General features: G+C 34.8%; 1 protein-coding gene across 1 annotated transcript; it reads right to left on the reverse strand.

Annotated features, from left to right (window-relative positions):
• Positions 1–7,273: 7,273 nt before the first annotated feature.
• On the reverse strand, positions 7,274–11,230 carry LOC116202655 (trans-resveratrol di-O-methyltransferase-like). Its single transcript, XM_031534249.1, has 2 exons — positions 10,331–11,230; positions 7,274–7,789 (listed from the first exon to the last, which is right to left on the reverse strand). Exons 1-2 carry the CDS (start codon positions 11,129–11,131, stop codon positions 7,487–7,489), a joined length of 1,104 nt encoding a protein of 367 aa, XP_031390109.1. The 5' UTR covers positions 11,132–11,230; the 3' UTR covers positions 7,274–7,486.
• Between the last annotated feature and the right edge of the window lie 13,072 nt (positions 11,231–24,302).

Below are 24,302 nucleotides of genomic sequence, written 5' to 3' on the forward strand. Positions count from 1 at the left end.
TAGTTGAATGCTAATGTGTATTATATGATATAATATAGACGATGATTGTTATCATAGCTGGAGATTCGCAACTTATCACAATAAGAAAAAGGTATATATTATATGTAATTCCTAATATATAATTTAGGTAGCACCGAAATATGAAAGTCCAACCAATTTGCAAGGAAAATAATAGCTTAGTATTCTAGTCTCTATCATCTTCAGGGTTTATTTAAGTAGCTTATTGTTTTATATTGATCCTAAACAGTGCATCAGGTCCTGTATAAAGTCAAATGAGGGTCTCATATACAGTCGAAATTGTTCGGTTCGACCCCAACAGCTATTTTATAGAGATTGGGAGGCCATGTTGCGTGTTGCCTATGATGATCCTGCACATTAGGCCATGTAGTCCCTGCAGACCGGACGGGCACATTAGGTCATGTGGTCCCTCCGCATTTTCCGTTATTTCTTAATGGAAGATAGACGGAAGGGCTTTTTAGGTGTGCTTTTTAACTGTTAAGATTTCATGTGATGTTAAAAATAATTCAAGAGTAGGCTTGACGTAAAATCCATCTTCCACAATATATTTGACAGTTTTCTCGAATTGTTGCTGTAGATCAAGATGATCTATATCATATAAATGTAGCACGTACGATGCAATCCCAAGTAGAAGTGGGTACGATCAGTATCATCATCATTCGGAAACATGTCAAAGAAGAACCATGTCTCGAGATTCCTACAATGGACCCCAGTTAATCCAGGTTTGAGATGAGTCAACTCACTAAGGGGAAAAAGACGAACCACCTGAATAAACCAACATTTGGTGACCTATATTATCTTATACGCTGGGAATTCTTCTCACTAGTTTTCTGATGGGAGATCCTTAACTTTGCACAAGATTGATTATCAGCAATCCTCTTGCACTACTAATAAACCGGTAGGTAAATTCCTACAATGTAGCCACAACAAAGTCAGCTATATGTCTTGAAATCTGTAACCTGAAAAAAAGGGTGATATGATCGAGATGTAGGCAGACAACCTTCTTAATTGGTCACTTTATGATGCTTAATTATAACCAATTCGTTATCTTTAATGTTGACTTGCAGGTTGAGTTCTTCCCAGTTGTTGGGTAAAGGTCTAATAATACATATAGGCCACAGCACGCATTGCACAGATGAAGCCCTATCAGTTTGCCAGGAACCATACGCTAACTATATATGATTTCGGAATTTACGTTTGGATTTCAGGTTGGTGAATATTATCTTATATCTTTATAAAATCGAATTGTATATTATAATATAATCTGTATTAATTCAATATATATATCTACCAAATATAAAAAATCTCATATTTCGTCTTACAATTTAAGAAAAATGATTTTACAATTAAATTTTCCCAATAATTTTCATATTTCTTGTAATCTAATACTGCTCAAACCAAACACCCGACATAGAGTGTTATGCAAACTATTAGTCTATTGCCCTGAGGAAATAATAATGCCTATCTAATCTCATCTCCAGCCAAGGAAGAAAGTCGTAATATTGATCCGCCTGAAATGTTCCTCGGGAACTCTCCAGCACACGTGCAGGTTTAATATATAATATAGCGGATTAGAGACTATTAATACTTTGGACATGCATACTCGTTCATTTTTAATATATGACAAGTAGAGGCTCATGCTCCTTAATATATATATATATATATATATATAAACAAAGCACGATTCAGATTCTCATGTCACTACATCGTCAAAAATAAGAAACGGAGCTCTCTTGTTTTGCCACGTTATCACTAATGTATTAAGCAAATTTTTTTGTTAATAATTATGCAGTAGAATATATATTATTTGCATATAGCCCAACAAAATATATACAAGAGAGCAAAATATGCTGTAGATTATATACATTAACTGTTATTCAGAAAGTCTTTTATAATATGGCAATTTATGTATATACCCCACACAAACTCAACAAAAAAAAGAGGCAATGCTATATTAGTCAATGCAATGCTATATATTATATTGATTGCATTATATCAACATATGTATTGATCGCATATTCTACGCAAGAAATATATCCAATGCTATATTAGTCTAGGTGTATTTGTAGAATTATATGATAAGGTATAAAACTATACTAATCGGGAATTATGCGCATATTTAACATAAAACCCCTATTGCATGTGGCACCAAATTCACCGAGAAAAATCCCTACTCCATGCAAATATTCTTGTCTCTCCTCCAAGCTCTATGCAAAGGTGCTCTTTGCCTTCCAAGTTTTATTGGTTATTTATTATACACAATCTTATTAATTTTATTTTGATGAGTATTAGCATGTTTATGTTAAAGAGTCGTTAAGTAGGTTTAAATTTTTTATAGATAATGTATGTTGTTCGATTGAAAATTTGTATAGATAGCTTTATACTGTTTGATGAACAAATAAGCTAAGATTGATGAAAGTAATTTATAGATAATGTATGTTGTTCGATTGAAAATTTGTATGGATAGCTTTATACTGTTTGATGAACAAATCAGAGAAGATTGATGGCAGTTAGTATTAGTTAATCACAAAAAAGAAGGCCATGTCCATCACGATACATCGATTTTTATCTTTTCAACTTTTATTTTTATTTTTAAGAATATTTCTCTCAATGTCAATTATTTTTCGGCCAGTTTATACAGTTTTATGATTTCTTTTAATTGTAATTATAAGATTTAGATTTCAATAGAATGATTTCTTTAGAAATTTCTTGAAACAAAGAAATTTGTAATATAACTTAAGCCTGTTCCATCACTCTTCATTGTAAATTTTGTGCTTTTGAACCATTTTAGTTGTCAATAATTCTTTTTTTTAAGTTTCAGTTCAAAAATAATAAACAATATGAATTTTGTGTTAATCTAATCTTACATGATTAATTTTTAATGTTATTTTTTTGTATTTATTATATATTTTGAGTTTTTGTCTTATACTAGGTACTATTTATTAGATAGATCTTCACATTATTATATTGCCAGATGTATTTTATTTTCACGACTGGTTAGTTATACATGGAAGTTATATGGTAATTCATCAATGAGAAAAGTATACTTTCTAATCGATTTTCTCTCCTAACATAATTTCCTTAATATATCTTTAATATCAAGGAAATATATATATGACTTAAATATTTTCTATACATATGTCAATGATTATTTAGGACATATACTTACATCTCAAATTCTATATATATATATATATATATATATATAAGAATTAAACTTAATAATCATAGATTTTTTTATATATATTGGGTTGATTTTTCATGAAACTTTTAGATTATTATGATACAAATTTAAATTGAAAGGAATAATATAGAATTAGGTTTTATGTTTTAAATTCTTTTTTCCAATTTTTCAACTTATATAAATCTCAATAAACTATTTATGTATAACAACCATTTCATTATTTCAAAATTTCTCTTTATGATCAAAAGCGGTAAAACATAAAATATAGCTGAAATTTTTATCTTTGTATAAATAAACTTCACATAAATATATTATAAATGTTAAGAAAATCATTGGTTTTTTTGGTAGGAAGAAAGTAATTTTTTTTCCATAGATACTTAAATATTTCCTTATGATTTTTGTTAATATAATATATGGGGCTAATAGTTATGCAAAGGAAAGTGAACTTTCCCTGGCTCAACAAATTCCTAATTTTCTTTCTCTAATAAAATTTGAGTCTATCTATATTAAATTTTGAGGTGTTATATTTCCACTTGATTGTCTATAACTGAGAGTATATTCTATATCTTCTCTTTTCGTTAGTTTTTAATTTTGCATTAGAATTTTACTTTTATTTAAAGATCAACGACGCTCTAATAATCTCATTTAATTTTCAATTGAAACAATTTCTAAATGAATAATTTTTTAAAAAAACTTCTTATTTTAAATATTACTTTCTATAAAAAAAATTATGAAACATTCCAGCGCAAAGCACGGGTTCTCATCTAGTAATCAAACATATGAAAATCGACATATGAAAGTATTGCTTGAAGCACGCAATAGAACTCGGCATACCTCAAGCTATCCATATATAGCAATGGCAGACCCATGAGCCCTTATCCTGCTTGTGAAAAGAGATCCAGCTAGACCGGTCAGGGACATGGTCTAATGTGCAGGAGCATCATATGCAACACGCAACAATTAAGGTGGCCTCCCGAGCTCTATACCCATTACAGACCATAGCTTAATTTCTTCTCTGGTCTTGGCTGACACACACCAACATCATCATCCCAACAAGTAAAATTCCCATGAGAGTCTGATTGAGAGTTGGGTGTGTAGAAGGGGCAGGAGATGATCACCCTCGAAATGGAGTGGCAGAGCTCCTCCAAATGGAGAGGACGTGACTGAGAGTGCGTCGACTGTCTTGTAACAGTAACATGAACTCTCTAGCTGAAAGGATGTACAGAGAGATATTAATCGCGGCAATATATGGACTATCTAAGATCCTGTTTGGTTTTAGAATTTTTTTTTAACTCAACTCTACTTATCTTTGATTCAACAACACAATTATTACTTTTCTCTTTTTCTTCAATTTTTTAATCATTAAATTCAATTTTTAATATTAAATTCTTTCAACCATTCATTACTTTTTTCACAATTCAACAATATAATCATTATTTAATGATTATTTTCTCTCAACTATTCATTTATTTTTCACACTTTTTCTTATAATTCAACAATATAATCATTACAAACTAATTAAAACCAAAACTCAACTCAACTCAACTCAACTCTAATACCAGACTCTAAAAAGCATGTATGTACTACAAATAGCTGTTAGGGTCGAACCGATAAAGAGAAATCCTGAAGATGATAGAGACTAGAATACTAAGCTATTATTTTCCTTGCAAATTGGATGGACTTTTATTTTTCCCTGCTGCATACATTATACATTAGGTATTATATATTATATCTACCTTTTTTTTTCTGTGATAAGTAGCGAATCTCCAGCTACGATAACATGCATCCTGTATAGTACATCAATGGGTTCATCATCTTCATCTGATGGAGGAGCAGAGTAAGCTATGGAGCAACTTCTTCATGCTCAGGCCCACATATGGAACCATTGCTACAGTTATATCAGTTCGATGTGCTTGAAATGCGCCATAGAACTTGGCATATCTGATACAATCCATAGCCACGGTGGACCCATTACCCTTAACCAGCTTGTGCAAGCGATCCCAGTCTGCCTGGGGAAGGCCCATGACCTATTCCGTTTAAACAGCCACTTGCAGCGGTCCGTCAACACCCTTGCAGCCAACCGAGAATCGCTCACCATGTCACCATTGAATAGGCACCCAAACATGGGAGTTCTGGCCACAGGATCCCAGGGATTCATCCCATGGGCCGTCTCTACAGTGCAAAGATCATCATTTTGCAACTAGGCGCTCAAACAACCGATTGACTTTATCGAAATGGAATCTAGCATAACCTCGAGGTATGGCTCCACATTGAGGGGATTGTCTCTATGAGGATACGCATAAGACGGTATAGGCAATGGAGGCCTTCCGTGGGCGGACCGGGATTGCTTCCACAAGCTGGTTAAGGGTCATGGGTCCACCGTGGCTATGCATTTCTTCAGGTATGCTGAGTTCTGTGGCGCATTTCAAGCACATAGAACTGACATAGCTGAGGCAATGCTTCTTCCATATGTGGGCCTTAGCCCGAAAGAGTTGCTTGATCGCTTGCCCTGCTCCATCATTAGATGAAGATGAACCCATTTTGATGAACTCACCAATTGACTAGCAGAGAGGCTCTCAAAAGTTTTTTTTTATCCCAAAGGCAACCACAGAGGGTGTGTTTGAAAACTAATGTGTATTAATATTATATATATAGACTATATAGCTTGTGATAGTTCGAAATTCATAGTGAAAATTAATTTATATCTCAGTATTCAAGTTGCGATGCCGATTCGCAGTTAAAATTTCTTGATTGGTCACTTCATGATCCTGTATGTTGCTGAATCTTCACTAATTTGAATTGGTTTGAATTGTCCTTGATTGTTGGAGAAAGGGGATCCACGTGATATGGAAAAATCCATCGAGGCCAAAATTTTCCAAGTGGAGGTGTAATGTCTCATTAATGATTCCAATTGTTGGAATTAGACTTAAAATTTCAATGGCAGAGATTAGAATCATGGAAAATAGATTTTCCAAGTGATTGTATTGTAGACCATATCTTATGGCTAGCACAGATGAAGCCCAATCAGTAATGGTACTCTGTTACAGGTCATTTTGTAGGTCATGCTGCTTGTATTTTGTATTGAGTCCGGACAGATTTATTATATAAAGTAAAATCGGTTTCGCATGTAACTAAAAGACGGTTGGATCATCCCAAACAGCTTATTGATGGAACTCATAAGAGTTTGAATAGTCCATCGAGCCGCAATGATCGAAATAGCGAAGAGCAAATTGCCATTAGAGCAACCTATCTTCTGCGTTCAGCCTATTACGAATTGCCACCAACAGATGAAGGAGACCCTACTTATATTTTCTGGGAACCATATCAATTTACAGCAGGGCACCTTTGCTCTACGATGTCTGAGGCTCTTCTACGTATACTGGAAGTAGTAACTGCATCCCAGAGAGCTATATGAGGCTCCCGAGTAATAACAACCTTCACAACTAAGCTGGATATTCACGATCAATTGCTTAATATCTTCAGCTTAAGGGTCCGTAGAACGCAACAAAATCCACGAACCCCTCCTCAGTACATGGCTGACCATAGCATTCTTTGGGATAGTGGGGAAACAGTGCAGGATTTCTTCACAATAATTGATTAGAGGGCCAATGGGGAGCCAAGAATCAAACCAAGAAAGATGTGTTTTCCCCATTCCCAACCTGATGCTTGATGAGAGGCTGAATTAGAGGTCTAAGTTGCAACAGTTTCCTCCAACTCCAGTTTAGAGTAATCTCCTGGGACCTTTAAGGACCAAGAATGCCCTACCTTTAATTAGGTACTTATGCACCCAAGCTACCCGAATGGAATCCGAGTTTAACAACGAAGCCCATATATGTGATTTGTAGTATTTTGAGATTCATAGTAACTGATGTATAGATTCATAGTAACTGATGTATAGGTCTTGGTTCAGCAGTTCGAGTTTCATAGGAGTGTCTACACATTTCGCAAAGAACGCAGACTGCATTCTGGTTTTATTCCCTATCATATCAGAATTGATATTCTACCCCCATCATCAGTCAAGGCCTCGGACCATCAGTGCATCTTTTGAGATGGTATCATAAAAAATAAACGAGGACACAAGGCTCAGCGAATAACCTTGAATTTAAATTTTAGACGTACAAAGAGTATTATGAAAAACATCACCCGAAGTAAATAATGACGACCATCTAATCTCATCTCCAGACAGAGAAGAGCATTACAATACCCTTAAGGCGACTTTTGTTTATTATCAAGTTCTTCTCCAGTGATAACCAAATCCACATTTCATAGTAAATGAGAGGGGAATCATGGATAAACTTCAATAACAGATCGTAAACCCAATATAGGACTCATCTTGTAACTGCTAAAACCGGCATCCGCAAAAAGCTTGGCCCATTCCTCTCTGTTTCTTTCTATTCCCATGGCGTTCATCATGAAAATGTCGGCGGAGAGCTGTGTTTCCTTAATCTTCTCATCTCCTTCAGTCGGGTTGTCCATCACCATCTCTATGATGATCAACTTCCCTCCCTCCTCTTTTATTGGTATAGCTTCCTTGCACTTCTTCAGTATTTGTACGCTCTCTTCGTCGTTCCAGTCATGCAATATCCACTGTATAAATCGTTCAATTTAGTCGAATCTCAAACATGGACAATCCATAGCTAATTAGGCAAATCTATGCTTCTTAATTTCCACCTAGTTCGCAGGGAATTATCTGGTTTGCCATCAATTATCTAAAGCTTATGTAATAGAAAATAAAGGTGCATAGGTAATCAAACTGGTGCGCAATGGCGCACTTGCTCCCCTAGTAATCATATAGTTCTGGATACGATATTAGTGGGACTACCCGTACCCTTTTATCAGTTATTAAGATTTATATTTTATTGTACTAGGCTCATGAGTCTCACTTGTAATTGAAAAAAAAAACCTGGTGAGATTGAACCGAGATCGGACGTTATGAAACCATTGCACGAAGACCCCCTTTCTCGAGTGTTAATTTCCTTTAGTTTTTCTTTTCCTATCAATAAGCTGAAGAAGTGATTGGGAAAAGAATGAACACAAAGTAGTCCGCTTGTTCATTGGTTGCGCAATATTTTGTTTAATATTTTGTGCAATATATTTTACAAATATAATGAATCGATTACTTGTGGTAAGTTCATCCCATTGATCGAGAAAACAATTTAAATAGCGACTTGTACTTTACTTGTAACTAATTTAGTATTCTTATGATTTTAATTAATACTCCCTAAATTGAATTTACAATATTTATAGTAATCACAAATGGCAATAAATATATAATAACTATAATGAAAATAGTTTCAGTACTCATTATACATCAAATAGTTGATTATAGTAATTACAAATGTCAATAAATATATAATAACTTTAATGAAAAATAGTTTCAGTACTCATTATACATCAAATAGTTGATAGTTGATTGCCTGTAAAAAAATTCCTTGCTGAAATATATAACAAAATATTATACAATTAACATAAAACTATGTAAGTGGCGGTGGAATATTTCGAAATTGAAGCTTGAAAAATAATATGAAGAAAAAATGTTAAAATACAAAATTATTGAAATCTAATTCTCTTATATACATATATATTTTAATTTATTTATAGACACTTTACTGTATTTTTTACTTTATCAATTTGCCTTATGTTATTTTTTATTTTCCATGAACTTTTTGCATGAAAAATCTCTTATATGTTAATATTATTAAATATTTGGACCAAATAATAAGATGAAAACATATCAAATATATAATCGAATAAATTAAAAGATATCCAATCAATATTTAAAAGAAAAGTACTTGATCAACCTATAAAAATCAATTGTTCTTGAAACGCGTCTTGATTGAAAGGTATTCTATCAATAAGATTTAGAAAAAAAACTTAATTCACATAAAAGAGTGCCACTACTACTATAATCAATAAATAAAATAAAAAATTCAGTAAAATAAAAACTGAACAATAATAATACAAACAGTTGAAAGAAAATGAGATAAAAGAATTTGACTTTGGGAAGCCAAAGACAATGTTGATTACCCACCACGGTTCTTCCGATGCACAAGTTATTGAAATTATTAATACTATTCCGGACTCAGAAAAATCTATTAAGAATGTTGAAAAATGTGCAAAATAATTATTAGGTAATTGTATATAAACATAAATATTTTAATGTAGAGAACATGAAGGGATAATAAATCGCAGGCTGAGGGTTTAGTCATCGAAGGAATTGAAGACTTCAGAGTACTCTAAATTATTATATATATAGACTAGCCATGGAGCCCATACGCGGTCTTACATAAAATTGGAGAGTCCAAAAATTTTACAAATGTTCATGTGTAAAAAAAAAAAAGAAGTAAAAAGTGGAAAAATACACACGCATGCTAAAAAAATGAAAAACACGCATCAAATGGAAGCAATATCTTTTTAGAGTTGGATCGGTCACAATTTATGTGTGGTACTTCAACTATTTATAATGTATCGTACAAAATATAATATAGATAACACATCATATCTTAATCCATATTTATAAAAAAAATATGACATGATTTACTTTTTGAAAAGCAAATATCAAGCATATCATATCTATGAAAAATATGATCTATTTTTTTTTAAAGCAAATATGATCTATCATGATTTATTTTATTTGGATTTTCTCATAAAATATTTTTTTAAAAAAAGTACAAAAATTGAGAAAATAATTACGTGTGCCATAAACTACATTTATATGTTTAAAAAATTTTAAAGATTAAAATTAAAATTTGGTTTCCTAGGAAAAGGCCAAAAACTAGAAGCAATGATCGCTCTCACAAATCCATATCTATATATTTTAAAGAAAAACACTAAAAAACTGAGAAAATTTCATTCAGCTGAGCCCATCTAGCGAGGCTCACCGTGATCTTTCTTTCATATAGATATATAGATAGATTTAGTGATCCTATGTATCGATCATATTCTATGTTTGTCAATTGCTGAATTGTACATTGAGCTCTAGATTTAGTGATCCTATGTATCGATCTTATTCTATGTTGGTCAATTGCTGATATGTCCATTGTGCTACAGATTTAGTGATCCTCCGTATAGATATAGAAGCTCATCCCACGATAAAGAAAATATGTACATTGTGCGCATAGTACGTACCTTCAAGAGAATTGCATCAGCGGGTGGGATTTTCTCATTAAACATGTCCCCTCCAACATACTTCAAGTTCCTAGTTCCTTGAAGACTGGCCACCACATGCGGGAGATCGAACACGGTGTATTCCATCTGTGGGAAGGCGTCTGCTATCACCTTGCCCATCTCCCCAGTCCCGCCGCCTATATCCACGAGCGACTTCAATCCTTCAAACACCCACTTGCAGCAGTCTGTCACCATCCTAGCAACCAACTGAGAGTCGCTCGCCATGGCACTGTTGAATAGGCTCCCAAACTTGGGATCTCTGACCATAAGATCCCACGGTTTCATTCCATGGGCCGTCTCTACCGTGCAAAGATCATCATTTTGGAACCAGGCGCTCATACAATTTAGCGGCTTCATCAGATTGGGGCTGAGCATGAACCGCACAAAGGGTTCTATATTGACGGGATTGTCTCTGAGGAGGAGTTCGGACACACTGTTAAGCGAATAAGACTCTTCATCCTCATGAGCTCCACCAGTTTTTATGATCCGCAGGTCAAAGAAGCCCGAGTGGACGAGGACACGCATAACGCGGTATAGGCAATGAGCCTTCCCAGGACGGACTGGGATCGCTTCCACAAGCTGGTTAAAGGTCATGGGTCCACCATGGCTGTGGATTGCGTCAGGTATGCCGAGTTCTATGGCGCATTTCAAGCACCTCGAACTAACATATCTGTAGCAATGCTTCCATATGTGGGCCTGAGCTTGCAGAAGTTGATCCATTACTTGCTCTGCTCCATCATTATTAGATGAAGATGAATCCATTTGATGCACTCACCAATTGACTAGCAGAGAGGTGCTCTCAAAAACTTTTATCCCAAAGGCAAACAGAGAGTATGCCTGTGATCGTAGAGTCGTGCGAGATTCACAACTAATATATAGCATAGTACTCAACTTGCAAAGTCGATTTGCAATTAAAATATTTCATAGCTTAGACCGAGAGAGAGAGGGTGTAGCACAATGTGTCATCGCCTGTCAATCAAGAGATTGCAAGTTTGATTCTCGTTATGGGATTAGTCATGTCCCTTTATTAGAATATTAAAATTAGGATATCTATTTCGTTGTAATAGGCCTATGGGCCACTTTATAACCGAAAAATGTATATAACATAAAGCAGAGCCGTGGTGGCAACCAAATGCCCTCAGAATGCTCGGTCTCTGAATAGAATTTTCTCGAACTTTTGAGTTTTTTAATTTTTATATAATTTTTTAATAAAACAAGGTTGTTTTAATTTTTAAAAGATATTTTATGATAAGATCCTATTCGCATATTCTAACTTCCTTAATTTATAGAAACTTTTAAATATGCTTAACAAAAATTTAGAAGATATTTTGTGACTAGATTCGAAAAAAAAAACATTTTTCTACTTTTTTTATAAGATAATCTTGATTACATAATATTTAATTTAATAAATCACGAGTTTGAATTTTAAAAATAAAATGAATATTCTTTATAGGATATCCATATTCTTTTGATAAAGAATTCTTAATTTTTATTTTAGAATTTTTAAAACATATATAAATATAAATATAGTTTGTAGGATCGATCGTTATTTTCTCCATTTCTTGAGCATTTTTAGAGAACGTATATTTAATTTTAATTTGTATGTTATATATTTGTGGGATCATTCATTATTTTCTCAAGTTTTTGAGTTTTTCTTAGAAAAGAAAATTTTTAATTATTTAAAACATATAAATATAGATATAGATATATTTATGAGATCGGTCATATTTTCTTCTCAAAAAATAAATTAAATCATATTTTCATAGATATGATGTATTACATATATTTGTTTTTGAAAAAGTAAATGAAAACCTCTTTTTTTATAAATATATAGTTATGATGTGTTATTTATATTATATTTTGTATGATATGTTATAAATAGTAGATGTACAATACATAACTGTGACTGATCCACCTACCACTAGAACTATTCAACTTTTCGCGCGCGAGTGTATGTCTCCAACTAGATTTTTGAATGTGTCTTCTTCGGTCTTTTACTTTTTTCTCACACAAAAAATTTTGTAGAATTTCTAGGTTCTAAGTTTTGTGTATTTGATATATTAAAATAAGATACAATGTGACACCAAATGAATCTTGACAATGTTGAAAGCATAAAATTCATCTTGCTACTACAAGAAAAACTCCTTTCAGAAAAAAAATGATATTTTCTGTCAAAAGTCATTTATTTGCCTCTAAAGGTATCAGAGACAAAAGAGTAAATTGCCTCATTTACCTGTGTTGGTCTAGATATTACTTGTCAAGTTTTGACCACCGCAATTACTTGTCAATTCACTGCAATAATTGTCATTGTAGATTTAACGTTTCCAAGTAGCTAACCACAATAATCCTCAACGTGATTGTCAGTAACTGATGTGGATTGGTCCAAATGATTCAGCACTTGTTCCATTTAAGCAAGATCTCGGGTTGAAGTCCTTATAAATACAAAAAATTCAAGTTGGGAGAGCTTTATCCCTTCGTGAGCCGACCAAACTTGACTGAATTAGTCGAGATTTAATTGAGCTTTCGAATGCCAGAGTCACACCGAAAAAAAAAAAGATGTTGTCGGTTTATCTACCCATGTATTCCCTCTCACCACTTAACTAGTTGGTACATGATCCCGTCGAGTAAGTCACTGTATGAGCTTGAAGAACGAAGTAGCTCCACTGCTTGCTCTGCTCCATCCTCAGATGAATATGAATCCAGTGATTTCACTACTCTCGAATTTAATTCAATCCATCGATAAAATAATAAAGGTTCACACTACGAACAAGTTAGGGGGTAATAAATTCTAAATTTGCCAAATAATCATGAAAACTAAAAAGGTGAATAAAAAAAATGAACTTTGCACATTTTTCTATTTTTTATACGATATGTTTTCTTTTATACGGAAAAACACCAACTTTCGATTTGTTATTACATAGGCACAATGGCAATTTATCAGTTGAAATTAATGGAATTTGCGAGCATGGCACTGGATTGGCCGAGTAAATTCCAATAGTCTTTTTTTTTTCCGGTGCCGAAGGTCAGCAACCTAAAAAAAGGAAAGAAAATCACAATAAGTAGAAGCGGGGTACGGTGGCCCCGACAATGTCACCAAAGAGTAGCGTAGTGATTTCGTCACGGCATCTGAGTTGCCATTCTAGCCATCCAATCGGCGCAAGCATTTCCCATATAAGTATGTTGAATCTCAATAGACCAATCTCTCCTGATAATAGCTCTAATAGCATTAACAAGCTGCTTACTCTGAGGAGCGCATCTTTTGCCCGTCCTGAGAAGCCGACAAATCATTTCCGAATCAACCTCCAAAATAATCCTCCCACGCCCGAGCTCCCCACAGGTGTTGTAGACCGATAAAAGGCCCCCCCTAATTCAGCCCTATCATAGCAACTCCCCCTCCCAAGGGTTTTTAAAAATATATATTCTCAGAATTGGAAAAAAATGAAATTAATTAAAAAGAAAAGAAAAGAAAAGAAAAGTCTGTAACGGAGTTGAAGAAGAGGAGAGGGAGCTGGCAGTAGGACCTCGCCTGAGGTCCCCACTACCGACCCTACGTGGTCATTCGGTACCCGACAAGGGCAGAGGTGGCCTCTGGCAACTCTCCCCTGCATGTAGGACATGGCCGCCCAAATTATGTAATTATTGGGCTAATCATTTACAAGAAAGGTGTATGTGATAAATAATATATCTAGCACCGAAATATCCAAGCCCAATCAATTTGCGAGGGGAAAAAAACTTAATTGGTCAGTGGGACGTTGCCGACTATTGAATTGTTCTTGATTGTTGGAGAAAGGTGATCCCTGATATAAACATTCAATGATACAAAATTTTCCAATTAAAGGTTTAATAACTTTTTTTTTGTATTAACTCTAATATTCAGAAGTTCAATTTGACCCAAACTAATTCAATAAAGCGGGATCGGCCCATTAAAAAATAAGGTTTTTTATAGTAGATTTTTTTTTTCATTTACAATACTCAAACTCGAGGCCTTACTTAATGATAATAAATGCTAAACCACTTAAACCGATTCACATTGTTTAATAGCTATTTTAATAGTTGTGATTTGACTATAAAAATTTCACCCGACAACAGCAGAGATTGATATTATGGAATATTGATTTTCCAAGTGATTATATTGTGGACTGTTCCATAACTTATGACTGGGATAGATAAAGCCCAATCACTAGATGTACTCTATTTTTTCTTCTTTTTTTTTATTAGGTAAACAAAAGTCATTCCATAACTTATTTATATTATATTTTGTGCGATATGTTATAAATAGTAGATGTACCATACATAATTGTGACTAATCCGGCTTAAAAGATATTCCTACCATTAGAACTCTTCAACTTTTCGCACGCGAGTGTATGTCTCCAACTAGATTTTTGAATGTGTCTTCTTCGGTCTTTTACTTTTTTTCTCACACATAAAATTTTGTAGAATTTCTAGGTTCTAAGTTTTGTGTATGCGATATATTAAAATAAGATACCATGTGACACCAAATGAATCTTGACAATGTTGAAAGCATAAAATTCATCTTGCTACTACAAGAAAAACTCCTTTTAGAAAAAAAAATGATATTTGCTGTCAAAAGCCATTTATTTGCCTCTAAAGGTATCCAAGAAAAAAGAGTGAATTGCCTAATTTACCTGTGTTGGTCTCGATATTTAGAGGCAAATTAGCAATAATTAATAATAAAACTCACTAATTAGTACTTTTAGTGCTAATTAAGTTTGCCTCTAATAAGGAGTTATAACAACAAATTTTGTTACTAAATTTATTATTTTTAAGAACATTTGTAATTGCCTCTATAAAGTTTTTCAAAATGAATTATGGTAATTACATATGCTTATTATCTCTCTCATATCTTTACATTGTGTCTTGAATCCGACTCGAACCCTTAACCTTTAGCATAGTATTTTTAGTCTCGCGTCTTTACCATTTCACCACCAATGCATCTTTGAATTGAATTACATTTCATTTATATTTAATAATTTTGCCAATCCTTAATAAATATGTAAAATTTATATTTATATAAATATTTTAAATTAAGAAAATAATTAATAAGCATAAATATCAAATCAAACATTGTGCATATATATCTTTAACCTCTCGGGTGGTCAATTGAAAATCGTTAAATTACGTAAAAATTTATGTAATAAATTATATATAAACACAATAGATGAAGTAAAACACAAAAAGAATAATAGTTTACTATATTATTTAATTCAAGATCTGTATAATGTAATTTACATCTATAAATAAATAAAATATATTTTCTACTTATTTTGAGAGTAATTTGAATATACTTTAATTCACGTCGAATAAATTATTACGTAAAAATAATCCATCAAATTTTCAACATTTTATCTACTTACTCGGTAGGTAAAATTTTGTAAGTTTGATCCAAATGAGAATTAGTTCTAGAGGCAATTGTATTTTACCTCTAAAATAATATATTAGGTGCAAATAAGATTGGATTTAGAAGGAATTAAGTCCTTTGCTTCTGAAACAATATTTACTGACAATTTTTCTATATGCCTCTACTAATATGTTTCTAAAAGTTATTTTTTTTAGGCAAAGACTTATTTATTGCTAATAATTGTGGTATAGATTTGTAATCTAGTAAAGTATTTATTTTAGATGTTTTTAGAGGTAAATAAAATCCATATAAGAGACATATATTGTATTTGTCTCAAAATGAGAATTTTAGAGACTAATATTATAATTGCCTCTTATTATTAGTCTCTAATAAGGGTGTTTGTTGTAGTGTGCCAATATGATTGGAATTTACCTTTTTAATTCTTTGTGTATAGTTTTGACAATCTTTGATTTTCTAGGGCTTATATTGATTGATCTTCATTTATGTAATTTTTTCTTATCTTATTTGTGAAATTAAATTACCATTAGTCTTATATATGTAATAATATATTGTTATTGATATATTACTATTTTCAACAATTTATAACACATATTTTAAATAATAGATTTAGCGAATAAAAGATTGCGTTATATCCCATGCAACGGGACCGCACTAGTGTGTATATATATATATATGTAATAGTTTAACTAACTCTCAAATTGTGACGTTGCTTTTTTTTTTTTCCCCTCCCTGAAAGGCCATTCATAATTGTTTATTGAATTGGTTCGAATTCAATTTTTGAGGGGAAGAAAAAAATCTTCATTCGTCAGTGGTACATTGCTGACTATGATACAAAATTTTCCAACTGAAGGTTTCTATCATTATCAGCTAATAGCTACTCCAATGGTTGGAATTTGATCTTGAAAAATTTCTCCTGACAACTGCAGTGATTATAGTATGAAAAATTGGTTTTCCAAGTGATTGCATTTTCCAGCGTTTCTCATGACTACCACAGATGAGGCCCAATCAGTAGTGACTAGTGGTACTCTGTTCTTTTTCTTTTTTTTTTTTTCTTTTTTTTTGGGTAAGTCAAAGTCTATCCATACCTTGTAAGAGTTTCAACCTTATGGATTCGATGGCAGAAACTTTGATTATGAAAAATTGACCGTGTGATTGTTTTGTGGACTATTCCATATCAAGCCCAACAAATAGCGGTACTCTGTTTCCTTTTTTTTTTCTTTTTTTTTTGAAGGTGGAGTGGGACGTTGGGTTAAATAAAAGTCATTCCTAACGGCTATCAACAGTTTAAGACTTTGTTTGGGAGTGAGATGGCGGTAGCGTAAGTGCTTTCTCTGCTGGATTTTAAGTAGAAGCAGTGTTTGGTGAATAATTTCAAAATCATAGTTTGGTTAATTTTGACAGTTGGAACTGTGATTTTTTCCGACAAATAAATAGGTGCTTATAAAAATTATTTCTTTTTATTCTCTATTTGAAGTATTAATTTTAATTTCAGCACTTTCAAATTGTTACCTTCTAAATACTTATTTCTAAAAATAACACTTATTTTTCAGCAATTTAAATTTCAGGACTTTTATTTAATAACAACACTCTCAAGTCAAGCCTACAGTCCATACAACCGCAATTTGATCGAAACAACAATGTGCTCTTTTTGAGTCGTTGAAAATAATGGCAAATTTTACGTGTAATATAAAAAGATATGTTATATTTATATATTAGCATATTTATTTATCAAAAGTTAATATTTTCAATAGCATAAAATTTATTAGACCAATAGCACATAATATATATATATATATATATATAATTCTTACTCTTTCATGTAGAAATTATTTATTGTTAAAATTTGATATTCAATTTTTCCTTTTTATACTTATCCTACCTATCGTTTGATTAAGTTTTTCTATTCCTTTTCCTACACGTCTTTTAGTTCATTCAATTAAGATGGCTATGAAATTATACTGCTCTATCTATTTTAAAATAAGTCACGTTATATTAGTTTGTTAATATTTTCATTCCAATAATACTAATATATATATTCTCACATTTCGATCATATAAAAGTATTATTAATGACTGAATATATTTTCTGGAGACCTACTGCACCGTACGGGCTCCCTCATTGTTAGTACTGAAGAGGTATACTTGACCTGATTCTAGGAGAGTAGGCAACTTCTTCTCCACTCTCCCCAAGAGAGTTTCTTAATTCACAATAAAACTCTTCCTTAGTCAAATATTATATTTATATATCTGTGTGTATATATATATACATATATATATATATATCATATTGTTGATTTTTCAAGGAGCACGGGCCACGATTACTTTTCAATGTTTCACCACAGCGATTACTTGTCAATTAACTGCAATAATTTACATTGAAGAATAACGTTTCCAAGTAGCTGATCCTGCACACTTCTAAACGTCGTTGTCAGTATCACTACCCACGCGACTCAGTCTATGAGCTGGAAGAAGTAGCCAATGGGTCTTGCTTGCTCGGCCCCATCCTCAGATGAATATGTATCCATCAATTTCAATTGATCGACATAAGTCAGTCATGAAAGTATGAAGAAAATAATGGACTGTTTGGTTTCAGGACTGTTAGGTTCATGGGAACATCAAGAATGAGGGAAAATAAAAAGTAAAGTCTAGAATCAATAAGTTAGAAGATAATAAATACTAAATTTGCAAAGTAAGCATGACATCTAAAAGGGGGCATTTCACCAAAAAAAAAAAAAGGAAGGTAAATAACAAAAAAGACAAAACACGAACTTTGCACGAGTTTCTATTTTTAATACAAATTGTTTTTCTTTACATTGAAATACAACAATTTTTTTTTTTGGGTAAATGATATACTACTACTTTTGATTTGTATCACGTTAGCACGATATCAATTTCTCAGTTAAAATTAACGAGGTTTGCTGACATGGCTCTTGACGGTGCCACACGGCACATGGAGATTGGCCGAATGGGTCCCAAAGATTTTTTAATAAAAAAAATTTTGACAAATGGACAAAAAATTAAATTGAAAAGAAAAGGGAAAAAAGAAATGCCTATAACATAATGAAGGAAGAGGAGAGGGTGCCGGCAGAGGGGAGCTCGCCAAAGGTTCCCACTATAGGAGCATATCACTCCTGAATTTCAGTCAACGATTCCCCTACATAATATCATTTATGTTTCTATTTATTTGGCCTGTAATTTGGCTAATTTATTATGTAATTATTTCATTCCTTTTTCAGTCAGTCAATGTATTGTATATATACCCCACACATTTATATGAAAACATAATTTTCCTTGCTTTCATTCTCCTCTAAATGGTATCAGAGCTGTAAGTACTCAAACGAGTCAATCCACCGAAATGTCTGAGAGCATCGAGCAAACCCCACAAATTCTTTCGGCCACTGTTCCTCTTAGAACATCTGAAACCTTGATTTCGATTAACCCCTCCTCCCAATTACCCGTCAAGCTAACAACAAACAATTATGCATCATGGAAAACGCAGTTTAACTCATTGCTGATTGGCTATGATCTTGTTGGCTATATTGATGGGAGTTTTCCATGCCCGCCAGAAACTATAACCAGAGATGGCCAAACAATCAAAAATCCAGCCTACATCCTATGGCGCCGTCAAGACCAGCTTCTTCTTCATGCTATTATTGCATCAATTTCTGAAGGAATAATGGGACTTATTTCCCAAGCCAAAACCTCCGCGGAAGCGTGGGCCACGTTGGGCAAACTATATGCTAATCGGTCACGCTCTCGGATTATGTCACTGAAAGAAACTTTGGCAATGAAGTCTCGGGGAACTAAAACTGTTCAGGATTATCTTCAGTCGGTCAAGGCCATTGCAGATGAACTCGCCCTAGCCGGGGCACCAATTACTTCTGATGATGTAACTATCCATGTGCTGAACAACATTGGCCCCGAGTTCAAGGAGTTGGCAGCAGCTATCCGTGCAAGAGAACAACCTATCGAATTTGAGGAGCTATATGATAAGTTGACTGATTATGAGCTTTTTCTTCAGCGAGAAAGCTCTCACACTGATAGCCAACTGATCACTGCAAATCTTTCTCAAAAGAAGGGTGGGGCTAATCACAAGTTCCGCAAGAATCAGCAGAATCACGGAAACAATTACAACTCCGAGAGGGGCTCCTCTCCCTGGCCTGAAAATACTCGAAGACAAGATCAACCCTCTCAAGGTCGCAAGAACAACCATAATGGCATTAAATGCCAAATCTGCGATCGATTCGGTCATACAGCTAAGCAATGCTTCCGGCTTCGTTCCAATTATCCAAGCCCTTCGGCCAACTACGCATTATCAAGTGATTCTTTATCCTCCAAGTGGCTCGTTGACTCTGGTGCTTCTCATCATGTGACAAAGGATCTTGGCAAGCTATCTATCCATAGCGAATACTCAGGTCCTGATGAAATACATGTTGGAGATGGTACGGGTTTGAATATCACTCATACAGGTTCTGCATATCTCAAATCCCCTTCCACTTCCTTTAGACTAAATAACATTTTGTGTGTTCCCAGCATGCAAAAAAACTTAATCTCCGTTGCAAAGTTCTGCAAAAATAATAGTGCCTCCATTGAATTCTTTCCCAATCATTTTCTTGTGAAGGATCTCAATACGGGGGCGGTGCTCACGCAAGGCCAGAATAAAGATGACGTTTATGAGTGGCCCGGCTCGCAAGCAAAGTCTTCTCCTGAACCGATGGCTCTTGTTGGCTTGAGGACTTCCATGGTTGATTGGCACAATAGATTGGGTCATCCTTCACTTCGTATTCTCGAATCCTTAGTAAAGTCTAATAATCTTCCAGTTTCATCTCATGAATCTAGAGGTTCCTTTTGTAATTCATGTCATTGCAATAAAAGCCATCAACTTCCATTCGGTATCTCTTCTTTAAAAAGTCGTGGTCCTCTTGATGTTATTTACACTGATGTTTGGGGTCCTGCCCATATTACTTCCATTGATGGTTTCAAATATTATGTGATTTTTGTTGATCATTACACAAAATATATTTGGTTTTATACCATGAAAAATAAATCGGATGTTTTTTCCCTTTTTCAAAAATTCAAAAGTCAAGTTGAGAATTTCTTTAAAGCTTCCATTGTCACTATTTACTCGGACGGAGGTGGTGAATATAAAGGACTTAAATCCTTTTTTGAATCTCACGGTATTACACATCTCACAACCCCTCCGCACACACCGCAACACAACGGCATAGCCGAACGCCGTCATCGGCACATTGTAGAAATGGGTCTTACATTATTACATCAAGCCTCCATGCCATTAAATTATTGGACTTATGCTTTTCGTACGGCTGTCTATCTCATTAACCGACTGCCCACCCCAATTCTGAACCATATCTCACCATTTGCTAAGCTTTTCGGGGACGTCCCAAATTATCTCAAACTTCGAACTTTTGGGTGTCTGTGTTATCCATGGCTTCGTCCTTACACCTCACACAAATTGGAAGCTCGGTCTCAACCATGTGTTTTTCTAGGTTATTCGCACACTCAAAGTGCATACCATTGTTTAGATCCCGTCACAGGACGTATATACACATCCAGACATGTTATGTTCAACGAAACTTTTTTTCCTTTTACTAATTTGTCTCAGTCTCTTCCGCGTGTCACTTCTTCCACTCATGAAGCTTGGGATCCTACCATTCCTCCTATTTTCCAGGTGCCAATCACTCATGGTTCTCATACTCTCTTGTCACAAGAACAAGGTTCAGGTGATGCTGCGGCTGCTACTTCATCAACTTCATCTTCATCTAACATTGACAGTGAAGTTTCGCCTCCCATTTTGAGTCCATCACCAGCCCCACCCTCCCTCCCCCACCACCTCCTCCTCATCCCAGTCGACCTCATCCCATGATAACTAGGTCCAAGAATAATATTTTCAAGCCAAAACAGCTCCATCTCACTACCAAACACCCCCTACCCGAATCTCTTGAACCGACATGTGTTTCGCAGGCTCTGCGTGATTCAAAGTGGAGACTAGCTATGTCCGAGGAATTCAATGCACTGGTGAAGAATCACACTTGGGACTTGGTACCTGCAAGCAAACGTCAGAACATCATCGGATGTAAGTGGGTTTTCCGTATAAAACGTAATGCTGATGGTTCCATTAACAGGTACAAAGCAAGATTGGTTGCTAAGGGCTTCCATCAACGGCCTGGATTAGACTACACCGAGACTTTTAGTCCGGTTATCAAGCCCACTACTATTCGCGTGGTACTCAGTTTAGCTGTATCCTCTGGCTGGCCAATTCGACAATTGGATGTTAGCAATGCTTTCCTTCATGGCTCCATTGATGAGGAGGTATACATGGTCCAACCCCCTGGATTTGTTGATAGTAATCACCCGACACATGTTTGCAGGCTTAGAAAAGCTTTATACGGACTTAAACAAGCACCTCGTGCTTGGTACCGGGCATTGAAAAACTTCTTGATGGACTATGGTTTCATGACCTCCAAGTCTGATGCCTCTTTGTTCGTTTTTACAAGTGGTAACACTTGGATATATTTTCTTGTCTATGTGGATGATCTTCTTGTTACGGGCAATGATTCAACTGCTGTTCAACAATTGATTAACGCCCTCTCTAGTCGATTCTCCATCAAGGATCTTGGCATGCTTCACTACTTTCTAGGAGTTGAGGCAGCTCCGACATCCACCGGTCTCTTTTTGAGTCAGCATAAATATATTAGAGAGCTTCTTGAACGGACAGATATGGCTGGTGCTAAAGAAGTTAATACGCCTATGTCTTGTTCAGCTTCTCTTTTACTTCATGATGGCTCTCCTCCTGCTGATGCAACTGAATTCCGCCGAGTAGTGGGTTCACTTCAATACCTATCCCTCACTCGACCAGATATTGCATTCTCAGTTAACAAGCTCTCTCAATATATGCATGCTCCTACTCAGAATCATTGGACTGCTGTCAAACGCCTTCTTCGTTATTTGAAGCAGACAATCTTCCATGGCCTTCATATAAAGAGACAGTCTTCTATTACTCTCAAAGCTTATTCCGATGCTGATTGGGCAGGTGATAAGGATGATCGCGTTTCAACCTCGGGTTATCTTGTTTATTTGGGTGCTAATCCCATCTCGTGGAGCTCGAAGAAACAACGATCCGTGGCTCGCTCGTCCACAGAAGCTGAGTATCGAGCAGTCGCAACCACTGCTGCTGAACTTGCCTGGGTTCAGTCTCTTTTACAAGAGCTTGGAGTTTCTTCCAGTTCTCCCACAATATACTGTGACAATATCGGGGTCACGTATTTTTGTGCAAATCCCGTTTTTCATTCTCGAATGAAGCACATCGCCCTTGATTATCATTTTGTTCGTGAAAAAGTAACTGCTGGTGCTCTTCACGTTGCTCACGTTTCGACAAAGGACCAGCTTGCAGATGCGTTGACGAAACCTTTATCTCGTCCTAGACTGGAAATTCTTCGATCCAAGATTGGCGTTCCTGATGGAAGCACCATCTTGCGGGGGCGTATAGGAGCATATCACTCCTGAATTTCAGTCAACGATTCCCCTACATAATATCATTTATGTTTCTATTTATTTGGCCTGTAATTTGGCTAATTTATTATGTAATTATTTCATTCCTTTTTCAGTCAGTCAATGTATTGTATATATACCCCACACATTTATATGAAAACATAATTTTCCTTGCTTTCATTCTCCTCTAAACCCACTACCACCCCCGCGTGGTCATTTGCTACCCCGCAAGGCCGGCGGTGGCCTCTAGCGATTCCCTGTGGGCTCTTTGATTCCCCGTCCCTTTTTCTTATATAGAATTACTAGATATTGACAATGGAACAATCATTTTCTTTTAATTACAAATTAAAACCATAATAATTACTTTTTCAACTATAAAAAAAGAAAAGGAGGATGGAAGGCATCCTCCACAAGGCAATGCTTATTATGATATTATCTTTCACATAATAAGAGCTGCGTATCCTAAAACTTCTCGTCCAAAAGCAAGGAGGATGGATGTTTACGTCAAACATGAACCGTGTTTCCTTAAAATTCTCGTCTCCTCTTGTATTGGGGCTGTCGATACCATCTCTATGATAATCAACTTTCCCCCGTCTTCTTTCCACGGGATAGCTTCCTTGCACTTTGTCGCTGTTGCTTCAAATATGTAATAAGACAGAAAAGGTGATATGGTTGAGATCAAGGATTGGCGCGAATGGCTACGACAACCTTCTTAATTGGTCACACTGCGATGCTTTAAACCAATTTGTTAATTTTAATGTTGATTTACAGGTCAAGTTGTTCCCAGTTGTTGGGTAAAGGTCTATATCATATACATGGGCCACAGCCAGCATGCATTGCGTACCTGAATCCCGGCCCCATCATCTTCTAGGTCGATAAAAGTATACATACTTCGTACTGAAAGCAGCCAGTTCTAGTTATATATATATATATATTCCTTTTCATATATATCAGAGTTGGTATTCTAACCCCATCATCCGTCAAGACTTCAGTGCATCTTTCAAGATGCTATTACAAAAATAACCTAGGAGTTAGGACACAATGC

The sequence above is a fragment of the Punica granatum genome, chromosome 4 (assembly GCF_007655135.1).
Source record: "Punica granatum isolate Tunisia-2019 chromosome 4, ASM765513v2, whole genome shotgun sequence".
NCBI lineage: Eukaryota > Viridiplantae > Streptophyta > Magnoliopsida > Myrtales > Lythraceae > Punica > Punica granatum.